At 39.5% G+C, this 14,314-nt stretch overlaps 2 protein-coding genes across 4 annotated transcripts in view; one reads left to right on the top strand and one right to left on the bottom strand.

Annotated features, from left to right (window-relative positions):
* Window positions 1–14,314, bottom strand: part of DAAM2 (dishevelled associated activator of morphogenesis 2) — a 979,794-nt gene that overhangs the window by 203,767 nt on the left and 761,713 nt on the right. The window lies entirely within an intron of this gene.
* KIF6 (kinesin family member 6) overlaps window positions 1–14,314 on the top strand; it is a 381,700-nt gene that overhangs the window by 30,440 nt on the left and 336,946 nt on the right. Inside the window, exon 4 of one of the 3 annotated variants that reach the window (XM_050787602.1) lies at window positions 1,213–1,339. The exons of the other annotated variants lie outside the window; for them this stretch is intronic. Coding sequence (XP_050643559.1) covers window positions 1,213–1,324 — 112 coding nt within the window. The 3' untranslated portion in view covers window positions 1,325–1,339. Of the gene's footprint in view, window positions 1–1,212; window positions 1,340–14,314 lie in introns of those variants that run through there. 3 annotated transcript variants of the gene reach the window in all.

Genomic DNA, 14,314 nt, shown 5'->3' with positions numbered 1-14,314 from the left:
GCTATATGCCAATTCCATGTGTGACCACTACTGACTCATATACCCTTTCATTACCACCTAAGTGAATCCGTTCTTCCCTAAGGGAATTGATAGATGAGAGTTGTTTATGATAGTTATATTTTTGATGCTGAGAGGCTACTTCATTTCTATCCTAACTAGCAGGTGCATTGTTATATGACTTTTAAAAGTGAAGCTTTGTATATTAAGTATAGTATACTCTTCTCTAATGAAAAAAAATATGGAGGATAACTATTCTGTTTCATCTCATGTATTGCAAATCCTTTAAGGACCAGTAAGAGTATAATAGGGTTGTATATTAATTAGCCATGAGTAAATTTATTAAAGTATAGGTATGGTAAAAATGTTTCTCCTTAGAAATTACTTGACAAAATAAGTAATGAATGGAGGTTCAGAAATATCTCAATGATATAACCATCATTCTATCACAGTTTTAGCTTATTGAGAAAGTACTTGGCAACTTACCTGATGTTATCAACCTGAGATTAGAAGTACCAGCAACAAATGAGTGCAAAGCTTCCACAATGTAATTCTTCCTGTGCATGATTCTGAATATCTACTATAATGACCTCAAACAAAACCAGACTGCACAGTGTCTCCATGTGACCATCATGTTATGAAAAGAATGGCAATGTTTACTTTGGGGAAAGTTAGGTGATGGTTTAAAAGTGAGCACAGAAAAGCTGATTTTCTTTAGTTTTAAGTTTGAACTTTTGTTGTTTTTTTTGCTCTGCCAAAGTATTAGAAGATAGAAGTGAGAAGAATCAGGGCAGGGGAGACAGGTTTGTCTGCAAGTTCTTTATTGACCAGATTGAGATGTTCTGAGGACAGTGATTTACGTTTTTTCTCTACACACTGAAGAGTTATTTCCTGAATGCTGAAGAATATATGTTTTTGTTTTTGTTTTGAGACGGAGTCTCACTCTGTTGCCAGGCTGGAGTGCAGTGGTGAGATCTTGGCTCACTGCAACCTCCACCTCCCAGGCTCAAGTGAAGAAATCTATGTTTTTGTCTGGAGTAGTATCTTCCAAATGTTTTCCCTTGTATTGTTAATTAACACATGTAAGTCTTGGTTTGTTCCTTTTGGTTTGTTTTTGTTTTTTAATAGAAATGTATCCTGTATTCTGTTAAATTGGCCACGGTGTTACATGGTGACTGTAAGAAGTGAGAATTCATATCGTATTTTCTATCTCAGTCCTACAGGAACTGGATTAACCCAGCAAGTCTGCAGTTCCCAAGGTCTTCAGGATGAGGCACCAGTGCAGTTATATAGTATTTTTCCCCCAAAGTGGCATGTTTTAAACTGACAGATTTTCAGTGTTCCATTTGATGCTAGTATTTTCTTCTAACAATAGCTTTTCTCTTAATGATGCGTTTTACTTATGTAAACATTTTTTTTCTCATAAAAACTTAACCATTTTGCTTTTGATTAATGGAATCACCACCAAGCAATCTTTATAAGATTGTCATTTATATGGCTACGTTAAATAACACAGTTCTGTTTTCATACATAGAAATTCTAATAATATAAAAATTATGTAGCCAAAAACATTGAAACTTTTATACATGAAAAGCTTGAGTCACAGAAACCTAGGGTTGAAAGGAACTTCAAGTTCTTTAGCCTTCCCCTAAGAAATATAACTTACAAAAGTGAGCAGAAGTTTTTATATATTCACTTGCCCTTAGGCTCTTAATTTAACTCCACGCTGAGCATTTTCAACACTGACTTTTTTTGAGAAAGGTTACCATAAGGGAGCTTTTCCCTTTCTGCTCCCTCAAATGCATCTATCCTTTTTCTTAGCCTCTCTTCCTTTCCTCTTCTCTCAGAAATATTTCTCTTTACTATCCTTACTACTTGGAGCTTTGTTTCCAGCTAAGTTTGCTTCTTTCAGAAGTTTATCTCCTAATTCAGTTCCAACCAGGGTTGCCAGATTTAGGAAATGAAAAATATAGGACACCCAGTTAAATGTGAATTTCAGACAAATGATGAACACATTTTTAGTATAAATATGTCCCAAATGTTGCACGGGTCATACCCATAAAATTATTCATTGTTTCTCTGAAATTCAAATGTAACTGTATTTTATTGGACAACCCTATGTAAAACCCTTATCCCTGCGACCTTGTCTGTAAATTTCCTTTGCTGAAGTTCACATCTCCATCAGTGGACTGAACTACGCGGAGGACCCTCTTCCGTGACTTCATTTTCCTCTGCCTGCAGCCATTTCCATCTGAATCCCGTTCTGTTCTCCCCGTGCTGGTTTCTCAGCTTCCCTGCAGTCCCCCGTCGGCCACTCTTCTTGAGCTCTCTCCTGTTGGTGGCACAGCAGTGTTTATTATGCCTGACACTCCTAGGTTACTTTGAGTCCTCATTTACTCTTGTCCTAGCCAATAACAAGTCCTGTTCATTCTTCTTCCACAGGGAAATCATTCCCTCCTTCCCTCCTCGTCTTTACCTCCCCTTCCTCTTCTCCCTACTGTCTGTCCCTGCTTGTCTGTTCCCTGCACTGCCCTCATTCAGGTTTCTGCCCACCCGCTTGCCCACCCAGCCTCCTGCTCTAGACGCTCCCTGTCCAGGCCATCTTACACTGACTGGTTAATCATTCAGAAATATTGTACCAATTCTACTCATTCCCTTCTTCAGTGACTTACTATTGTCTGCCGAATGAAGTACAAATTCCTTATTCGAGGCCTCACATGCAGGAACTTTCCAAATTGTCCTCTTCCTATTTCCCTGGTGCCATTGACATCATTACTTTGCATCAGTGCTTATCACCCTTTCAGATGCTCTCACTCTTTCACTATAATATATTATTGAAAACTCCCTTCGGGAACTTTTAAATTATGTAATCATTTGGCATACAGATAAAAGGAAGCATTATTTTAGTTTATATCGCTGTATTAGTAAATGTTACATTCTATAGTTTATCCTAATAAAATTTAATAATATTCACATTATATAAATAGCAAGAAATGTTTTGACTTTTCCCTATTTAACAAATGACACACACTTTCTTGTATTTTGAATTAATTAGGTAATTAAAAATGTGATTTTTAAATAAAATTTCAAATGGCACCTTCTATTATGTTTGGCTTCATAACTAAATGTATACTGAAATGTACATTATTGTTAACCTATACTGACTGGGTATGATGGTTCACACCTGAAGTTTTTAATCCCGGCGCTTTTGGAGGCTGAGGTGGAAAGATTGCTTGAGCCCAGGAGTTCGAGACCAGCCTGGGCAACATAGCAAGACACGGTCTCTACAAAAATTGAAAAAATTAGCTGAGCATGGAGGCGTGTGCCTGTGGGTCCAGTTACTTGGGAGGCTGAGTGGGGAGGATCCCTTGAGTCCAGGAGGTCCAGGCTGCAGTGATGCTGTGAGCCGTGTTTGTGCCACTGCACTAGCCTGGGTGACAGGGTGAGAACCTGTTCCTCCAAAAAAAAAAGAAAAACAAAAAACAAAATAAATTATATGACAGCAGAATTCATGACTGACCTGATATTTGTCAATTCTTGCATTTTGCATTTTTATTTATTATTATTATTACTACTATTTTTTGAGAAAGGTTCTTACTCTATCACCCAGGCTGGAGTGCAGTGGTGTGACCAAGGCTCATTGCAGCCTCAGCCTCTCCAGGCTCAGGCGATCCTCCCACATGAGCCTTCTAAGAAGATGGGACCACAGGTATGCACCATCACACTCAGCTAATTTTCATATTTATTGTAGAGACAGAGTTTCGCTATGTTGCCCAGGCTTGCCTGGAACTCCTGGGTTCAAGCAATTTGGCCTCCCAAAGTGCTGGGATTTCAGGCATGAGCCACCGCACCCAGCTGCATTTTGCATTTTTAAATCAAATCTCAAATCAACTAATATATTTTCATATTTGCTATATTTCTTTTCTCTTCTTTTCTTTTCTTTCCTTGTCTTTTCTTTTTTTTAGAGACAGCATCTCACACTGTCACCAGGCTGGAGTGCAGTGATGCAATATAGGTCACTGCAGCCTCGAACTCCTGGGCTCAAGTGATCCTCCCACTTCAGCTTCCCGAACAACTAGGACTACAAATAAAAAATTATCCAGATGTGGTGGTGCACACTGGGCTAATTTTTTATTTTTCACAGAGATGGAGTCTCACTATGCTACCCAGGCTGGATTTACATTATATTTCTAAGTGTTGAGCTAAGAAAGTGGATTGCAGGTTGCTATTTCTAAGCATTTTCTACAGTGAACATCCTTCAGACTTAGATCATCTTTATTCACAATAAATAAAAAGCCAGATTGTATACAGTTCTCCACTTCCCCCTCGTGACTCTCCATTTGTTTTTATTGCACAAGCCCAAGGCTCTGGGGAATATGTCTCAGAGGTGTACCTTACCACACTTCTCTTTATGGGTTTGGCTTGGTTACAAAATACTGTGGCAGCTTCTTGGGAAATCTGAGAAAGGATAGTACTCGTTCCTGTAGTACTTGTTTCCTCATTCTTTTCTCCTGGGCCATAGTATATTGAATAAACAACGAGTTCCTGGTCGATATCTATCAAAATGAAAACAGGGTTATATTCATGTGAACCTCTATCTCGGTGCATTTATCCTCACAACTGGTATTGATTAATATGATGTAATTACATTCATTACAGTGATACATATTTGGCAAACGTAAGATGTTTAGTCATCAGGTGGTTCCCAGTACAGTGAAGTGCTTGAGTGGGATCTCTTCATTTGCCCTGCCATGAAGAGATCTCCTGTCTTCCGTTCTCCATCTGCTGTCTATCCTGGTAGACTGACCTGTGTGGGCTCAGTAACTTGCTTCCTGCCCTCTGGCCTCCCAGTGGGGTCAGCCAATGGAAAACCCCAGCAGGAGATCAGAGGGGAGGACAGTGAACTCAAAATATGTTTTCCCCTTGCGTTCTCCCCTGCAAGGTCACCCTGGATTGGCAGTTTCTCCAGACCGAAGATCAGTTCCTTCTCAAGACCACCTATTCTGTAGAACTTTCTCACTCTTTTTGGATTCCAGTAACCTTTCAGGCCTATGGGGATTAACAAATCTACTACTGCTAGCCACAGGTTTCAGCACTATTCTTTGTGGTTCCCCGGTATACATACACACATATTTGTCACAAGACCCTCTAAGAACGGAGTATGCCATCTATTTCCTATTGGCGTCCTTGTTGATATAGTGCTTTATGTGGAGTAATTAAACAATCCTGTCAACTAGAAAAGTACCCTCCTTCTATGGAAAAGGAAAGTGCAGCACAGTTACACTCAAGGACCTGCAAAGGTCACATGGCTAATATGTGATAAAGCCAGGATCTGAACCCAGAAAGTCTGGCTGCAGCCTACATGATTTTAACCTAAGTATGATAATATGTATAATACAGTTACTACATTGTTGCTTTAGGAACATTTACACTAACAAAATATATGAAAATTAATCATGTTGATGACAGATAAGGTTGATCACCCAAATTATCATTCTTCCCCACCTAGCCCTTTCATCTGCATACTTCAAAAGATGGTGATTTTTTTTTTCCCTTTTACCCAGGAAAGAATGAAAGAATGATATTCTTTGATGTTAAGGAATAAGAAGTTCAAATTTTACTTATTACTTTCAGCCCTTTTAGAGAACAATTCTTTGCCAACAACTAAGTATTCTCTTTAAAATATGAACTCTCAAAGACTCAAATTTAGCTTCTTTCTTTTCTTAAGAGCCTGATGTTGGGCGTTAGTATTCATTTCTCAGAATGACCTAGTTTCTACATAATTTTGGTCCTGTCCATTCGTTCCCAGAACTGACGTAGTCGTCATTTTGTTGTCTGCTTTGTGTTGGGGGACATGTCTTCTGCCCTGCCCCCTACTTTCACCACTCATTATTCATTGTTCATTGTCTTCCATACTCATCTGTGGTGTAACCGGTCACATTTTCCATCCTCTTGGGCTTGTGTTGTGGTGCTGCTATGGAATGCAGCTGCAGTGTGTTGATTCTGGACTCTAGGTATCCTGGGTTGCTACAGAATACTGCTTCTAGATGACTTATTTGGCAGTTGAAATTTCTTCCAACACAGCAGCCTCCTAAAGCATAGCTTCATTTCTTCATGCTAAAATACTAAAAATAAAAAACCAGCCCTGTTCTTTATTTTAGGATCTTTGAATCATTAAAATGTCATAGAACGGTAGCCTGTAATTATACTGGTCTCAGGTATACACTAACTTTAAAAACGCAATTGGTTTCTAGGAGCTCAAAGAAGAAAAAAACATGCATTAATGATTCAGGTGTTCTTATTGTTAAAAAGAGTACAATTGAATGAGTGGTTGTTTATGCTTTGGTCTTGGGTGGTTATTCTATAGTGAAGGTCCTGGTTTCGACAAATTTGTTCGCAGTCATTTTTTCTAACGTGGGGGTTTAGGTTATGAGAGAAAGCCAGGGTTTCTTTGCAGTTCACTGTGCTTACCTGGAATCCCATTTGATATTACCATGGGCTAAAACTCTAAAACTGCCAAACTTGGCCAGAAAATCAAATCTGTGAACATAAGCAATCATTTATATTTTCTCAAAGTACTTACCTTGGTGTTGTATTTAAGACTTATTCTGAAATAAACTGTAGCTTTAAGACTAAAGAGAAAGCTGCTTATTAAAAAGTTTCCATTTTGCCATGTGACTGGTATAATTAGCATCTTTTCCATCAAATGTTTTTGCATAGAGAAAGTATATTTTAAGTGTATTTTCAAAGGTTTGTTAAAATGAAAGGGGCAATTCTGGTTGCATCTATTTTTCAAGACAAATTGCTAAAAAAAGATCAATGTGGTAGTGCCTTTTGTTTAAAAAAGTTAGCATTTTACGTACATTCGAAATCCAGAAAGATTTATTAAGCTAAACACCTTATAAAATACGATTTATTCAATTGTCCTGGCAAAGACTTAAGAAGAAGATGTCATGTTGAGCTACTTTGTTTATTTTCATCAAAAGGCTCTTTCATCTGCCATCCAAATAAGAAGATATATTTACGTACAGAGATGGATTAAAATCCAGCCCTCATTATGAAAGAATAAAATTTCAAAAAAGTCATTAAACATCCATTAAAACAAAAGTAGATTTATGCAGCAGATTTTTGCATTGTATTCATTAAAAACTTCAGTAACTGTGAGTTTAATTTGCTGCAAAGGAAAAGTAAATAAAGAGATTGTCCAAACAGAGGAGAAAATAGGCGTAGAAGTTTTTCTAAAGAGTTAGAAAGTTGGAGGAGCTATGACATTCAACCATCAGTTCTGTCTGCTGGCAACTACTGTGCCCCACGTGGGGTTGGACCCATAGTCAAGAAACACCATTTAAGCCTTCCCTTTCTTTTCCTGTCATATACTCAGCAAAATTTCTCCTCTGGTTAAACTCGATCATCCACCTACTCTATCTCTATGGCTGGGCTGCTGAATATTGCTGGAGTAAAATATTAACTGAGATGATTGAACTCACTATAGACTCATGCCTGCATATTTCAAATGGACACTCAGTGCAGCCTGACAGTCCTAATATATTTCTCTGGTATGTTCACCTTCTCACTCTCAGAGATGACTGTTTCCCAATTTGATTCTTCTCAAACTTCCTACATTCCCTTCCCTTGCTCTCACTTTCAGCTTCCTCATACTTCGCTGAGTAAATAGGCCCAACCAATCAAGTAAACCCTCATTCTCCCACATCATATCTGCCAGCCTGCATCTGCACCTAATTCCTTGGCCTCCCTCCTGTTACTGTAGTCAGGGCTCTACTGTTCCTGCCAAAGGCCAGTCCTCCATGTGCTTCCTGAGGCCTTGTTGTCTTGCCATCTCAAGTATACTGCACTTGCAGTTTTTTTCTTTTCACAGCATCGCTGAGTTTTCCAACTCTATGAGATCATTCTCATCAGTACATTCTAGTATCTGCTCTCTTAAAATAAAACAATGACCTTCATTTACTCACATCCCTTCTAGCTATTTCTCATTTCTGTGCTCCCCTTTTCCACAAAAACTACCGAAAAGAGTTGTCTGTCCTCTTGCCTATACTTCACTTCTCGTTTATTTCTGGACCCTCTCCAACTAGCTTCTGTCTTCTCTGCCCTTCCGAGACTGCTCTTGCTTGTTAGGGTCATTAGTGATGTTCATGTTGCCTAAAACTATGGTCATGTGCCCATCCTTGTCGTACTTGATCTTTAAGCAGCATTTGACAGGGCTACATTTCTTCCTCTTCCTCTTTAAAATACTTGTTTACTCTTAATTTTCTTTCTTTTTCTTTTTTTTTTTTTTTTTTTTTGAGACGGAGTTTCGCTCTTATACCCCGGCTGTAGTGACGTGGTCCAGTCTTGGCTCACTGCATCCTCCGTCCCCCAGGTTCAAGTGATTCTCCTGCCTCAGCCTCTGGAGTAGCTGGGATTCCAGGCACCTGCCACCACACCCAGCTACAATTTTTGTGTGCGTGTTTTGTTTTGTTTTGTTTTGAGATGAAGTTTTGCTCTTGTTGCCCAGGCTGGAGTGCAATGGTACAATCTCGGCTCACTGCAACCTTCGCCTCCCGGGCTCAAGCAATTCTCTTGCCTCAGCCTCCCGAGTGGCTGGGATTACAGGCATGTGTCACCACACCAAGCTAATTTTGTATTTTTAGTAGAGACAGGGTTTCTCCATATTGCTCAGGCTGGCCTCGAACTCCCAACCTCAGGTGATCGCCTGCCTTGGCCTCCCAAAGTGCTAGGATTACAGGTAATTTTTGCATTTTTAGTAGAGATGGAGTTTCTCCATGTTGGTCAGGCTGGTCTCGAACTCCTGACTTCAGTCAAACCACCCACCTCAGCCTCCCAAAGTGCTAGGATTATAGGCGTGAGCGACTGCGCCCAGCCTACTCTTAATTTTCATAACATCACATTGTGGTGGCTATGGAGGTGTCCTCGTGTCTCCCTACATGAGTACCTGCTACAGGGCAAGAGCTGACTAGCAGCCTTCAGCTACCATACCCCTAGATTGAACACAGTGGAAACACAATCCAGGCTTCCTTGGAGTGTTCCCAGTCAATAACTGAGCATGATGGGGATGCTAGAATTGGAACATGCTTTCATTACATGAGAATCTTCTCATTGGCAATGTTGAATCCAAACTCCCCTTTGACTAGGTCAAGTCTTTCTTAGAACTGAGCTCTTCCTATCTAATCCTTCTATCCCTGTCTCCTTTTACAGATGTCAGATCTACACCAGGTCTGAACCTCTCATCACCTAATCCTGCTTCCTCCTCTTTTATATCTCTCTTGTACGTCTAATTCCATCTTGGTGTCAGATTTCCAGAGGATGACCCAAACGGACACACACTATCCTATTCCCTTACCCACTGTTCTGTCTTCTTTCCCTGTTCCTTCTCTTTTTCACGAGCCCTTAACACTGATGGCTCCATCCTTGGACCAAGTCTTCTCTTCTTGATCTCTTTGTGATCTCATTCAGTTCCATGACTTTGAATATATTCTTTATGTCATTGACTCTCAAAGCTGTATCTCTAGCTCTGATCTCTCCCCAGAACTCCAGATATCTGTATCTAGTCACATTCTTCACATCTCCACTTGGGTATTTATTAACATCTCAAAGTTGGTATATTTTAAGGAACTCTTGATCCTCTTTATCCAAATCTGTCCTCCCTCAGTTGTCCTTTTCTTAGTAAATGGCTCCAGTCATTCTGATTTGCTCTCTTTTCCTCGTCTCCCTCCAGCAGGTCCTGTCAATTGAACTCTAAAGTATCTTCCGAATCAATCAATTTGTCTCCATTTTCGTTCCTGCCACCCTAATCAGTTTTGCAGCAATCCTCTAACCCTTCACTCTCTTGGCCACTTATAGTCCATTCACCACTCACTAGCCAAAATGAGCTTTTAAAAATGCAGATCATATCTAATCATCCCCCTGTTTAAAATGCTTTATAAAGGCTCTGTCAAACTTTGCATAAAACTCAGACCCTACCTTGTTTGTAAAACCCTGCCATCTGGCCTCTACCAGCCTCTCAGACCTACCTCCTCCTTTCCTTTGCCCAGGCTCAGCAGTTTTCTTCTGTTTCCTAAAATAAGACAAGATTGTTCTTGCCCTTTGGCCTGTTACCTTATCTCTAAGTGTCCTCGGATCTCAGTTTTACTGTTACCTCCTCAGAAAGGCTTTGCTGGCCTCTCAACCTCATTAGAAATATCTAATCACGGCGGAGCATGGTGGCTCATGCCTGTAATCCCAGCACTTTGGGAGGCTGAGGTGGATGAATCACAAGGTCAGGAGTTTGAGACCAGCCTGACCAACATGGTGAAACCCTGTCTCTACTAAAACTACAAAAATTAGCTGGGTATGGTGGTGCATGCCTGTAATCTCAGCTACTCAGGAGGCTGAGGCAGGAGAATCGCTTGAACCCGGGAGCTGGAGGTTGCAGTAAGCTGAGATTGCACCACTGCACTCCAGCCTGGGCAACAGAGCGAGACTCCATCTCAAAAAAAAATAAAATAAAAAAGAAATTATCTAGTCACATTATAGTGCATTGCTTTATTTGCATTCTCTTCATAGTTCAGTTATGCACTGAATAAGGACGTTTAGATCATTGACAGACCACATATACAAAAGTTATCCCATAAGATTATAATACTGTATTTTTACTGTACCTTTTCTATGTTTACATGTGTTTAGAGACACAAATGCTTAGTACTGTGTTACAGTTGCCTACAGTATTCAGTACAGTAACATCCTGTACAGGTTTGTACTTTAGGAGCAATAGGCTATGCCCATGTAGCCTGGGTGGGTCGTAGGTGAAACCATCTAGATTTGTGTAAGTACACGCTATGATGTTCACACAAGGACTAAATCTCTGAATGAAGGATTTCACAGAATGTATCACTATTGTTTAGTGATGCATAACAATACTTATGCTTTCTGATCTTTTTCTTGTTTATTTATTATCTGTCTCCCCGATTCATACATAAGTTTCATGAGAACATGGTTCTTTTCTCTCTTCTTATTGCTGCATTCCTAGCAGTGAGACCAGTGCCTGATATATAATATGTAGTAAGTATTCATAAATATCTGTGGAATGAGTAAGTTGACAGAATTCAGAATTTCACCTCAATGAACATATTTTTTTCTCTGAAAGAAAAAAAATGGTGAATTTTCCAAACTCTACACACCCCTATAATTCTTCCTATATTCACCATTCCCCAAGATGTACTTTTCCTTGAATTTGTACATAATGCCAATACAGTTAAAATCCCATTTTAGTGAATTCCATGGGGCATGCTATTGGCTTTGTTTTAGTGGAATTTGTCACAGGGCCAGAAATTGCATTTCCAGTCCATAGAAACTAGGATGAAGCTGCCTATTGTCCATTTCTCCGTGGAATTGGGAAGGGAAGAGTTCTGACTCTGAAATGAGAAGTGCGATCTATCTAGTGAACCTCCTGCCTCCTCTCTAGGCTCCCTGATATTTTACATGGAATGCTGGCTTTGGGTTTTTTGTTTGTTTGTTTGTTTCTGACTGAAGGATTTGAGTATTGGAAGAAGTAGGGGTAGTTGAGGAAGAGAAAAAAATTAAAAGGCAATTACGATTTGTTGACAAGAAAAGATTCTAGAGTTATTTTTTAAAACATTAAGGTAAACAGTATTCTCTCCTACTTTTTGTAGCATAAAAAGATACATCCTCAGGTACTGTTTTCATACATGAAAATATACATGAACAAGGGCCAGAAAATGAAACAAAACAAAACAAAACACCGTTCCTATTATGAAGTATTTGGTGTTGACAGTTTGTTGTAAATAGAGAAGTGAAGGTCTTTTTGTTTTTGCTTTTAATTGGGTATTATGAAATATGCAAACATCTTGGTTATATTATGAAGATCTTTCCTTCATTGTAACAGTCATTGTGTTCAAATTGAATCATCAAAATTTTGGTTTAATGTTATAGTATAAAAATGTCTTCAGTTACTTTTTATTTTATTTTATTTTATGTATTTATTTGCCCAGACTCAACTTCTCAGCATTGAGTTACTTTTTGAAGTCATTTATTAAGAACTTTTATTGGCTTTCTCAGACAGACACATTTATTCCCTCTTCCTTGTATGCAAAGTACTTGATACATGGCCTTTATAATATTGTAATTGTATTTATCTGCCTGTGTCCTCTACACTGACCATACTAAAGACAAGCACTGTGTTTTATTCACTTTTGCATTCTCCACCTGCAGTCCTTCTTCTGTGCCCTATTTTACCTAATATAACGGGACAAAAAGGGTTTTAAATACATGTTTATGGAATGGTAGCACCACTTCTGTGGTTACCTTAGCTTATTGCCTTACTTTTATATCCACTTACTACATCTTCTACTGCCCTTTTTAGCAAAGCTGCTTGCTTGATGACCACCTATTTCTAGTCTTTGTCAAGTTGTCAGAGTAGGATGGGATATTTGCTTCACTGCCTGTTAAACTGCATTCTCTCTCTTTTAGTTCTTAGATTGAGGTCTTCATTGATAAGCCCATCATGTCTCCATCTTCTATCTGTCCATGAGAAAGGTAGCTGACCCATTTCTCTTCTACAGTTTCATATATGCCTTAGTGAATTTTGTATTGGTGTTCTCCTGTTTATTGTATTGAACTCTAAGTTGTTTGAAGGCCTATCTAAACCAGTCAGTGCATACTCACTGAAAGCCAGAGCTATGATGGGTGCAGCGAGAATTACTGACAAATATTAAAGTGCCATGTCTGCCCTTAAGAAGCTGATAGTTTGGTGAATTAAAAACTAATTATATGCCTGGGCTTGGTGGCTCATGCCTGTAATCCCAACACTTTGGGAGGCTGAGGTGGCGGATCACTTGAGGTTCAAAACCAGCCTGACCAACATGGTGAAACTTTGTGTCTACTAAACTTACAAAAATTAGCCAGGCGTGGTGGTGTGCACCTGTAATCCCAGCTACTTGGGAGGCTGAGGCATGAGAATTGCTGAACCCGGGAGTTGGAGGTTGCAGTGAGCTGAGATCATGCCACTGCACTCCACTTCACTGCAACAGCACGAGACCCTGCCTCAAAGCAAACAAACAGAAAAACTATACTTGTTTTATTTGAGATGCCAGAACTTTAAAGACATACTGTTAGGTTATAATAGCTTCCATGTAAGAAAAGAAACCCTGCCGGCCAGACATGGTGGTTCACACCTGTAATACCAGCACTTTGGGAGGCCTAGACCGGCGGATCACGAGGTCAGGAGATTGAGACCATCCTGGCTAACACGGTGAAACCCCGTCTCTACTAAAAAAATACAAAAAATTAGCCGAGCATGGTGGCACGCTCCTCTAGTCCCAGCTACTCGGGAGGCTGAGGCAAGAAAATCGCTTGAACCCGGGAGACGGAGGTTACAGTGAACCAAGATTGCGCTACTGCACTCCAGCCTGGGCAACAGAGCGAGATTCCATCTCAAAAAAAAAAAAAAGAAAAGAAAAGAAACCCTGCCATGTATTATCTATGCATTGACTGTAAGGCTGATCTCCAGTTCAGAAACATGGGCATTCTGGATAGTATTCCATGGAGATAGAATGACATGTTCAAAAGCCAAAGGGAATTTGAGAAGAAGCCAAAGGCTCTAAAAATCCCATTGGACAGATGACTCCTCTGTTAACTTTTCTTCCATCTTCCTTTCCCTGTCCTCCACCGTTCCATTTCTAGGTACCTCACCCCTGGTGGTAAGGTAAGCATCAGTGAAGATAATACTGCCCGAATATCCCTTAAAAATGATATGAGGTAAGCAGATTAACTGGACTCTTTAAAAAGAGACTGAGATATCATAGATTTGGCCTTGTGAATTCATGTATCAGTACACACAGCACTGTCTTCCACACAAGTAGGTACTGTTTGTACCGATTAAATGATGGTTCCCTTTTGTCTTTATCTGTTTTTAATAACAGAACTCTAATTGTATATACAAATTGATGTTTGGGCCAAGTCTGTTTTTACAAAGACGTTAGTTATAAATTTAGCCCAACATATTATTTCAACGTGTGCTTTGTAACTTATTCTTCCTTTTAAAATGCTGCTGTCATTTGTTTGTTGAACATCAGTATGTAATTTTTTTTTTTCCCCGCCGTGGTGAATGTCTAGGAGGAAATACTGCTCTCTGGAAGAGGGTACTGGGGCCTTTTATGATTTATTTCTTCAGCTATTTTATTCCATGGTAAAGACTCCAAAATGTTCTATTGTAAAGACTCCAAAATGTCAGAGAAGCTTGAATAGTTTCAAGTTAATTGTTTTAAAATCTAGCCTTTTGCTCATCTTTCAAACTTAACAGTGT

The sequence above is a fragment of the Macaca thibetana genome, chromosome 4 (assembly GCF_024542745.1).
Source record: "Macaca thibetana thibetana isolate TM-01 chromosome 4, ASM2454274v1, whole genome shotgun sequence".
Lineage (NCBI taxonomy): Eukaryota > Metazoa > Chordata > Mammalia > Primates > Cercopithecidae > Macaca > Macaca thibetana.
The sequence above is the reverse complement of the archived record's forward strand: the minus strand, read 5'-3'. Positions and strand labels throughout refer to the sequence as shown.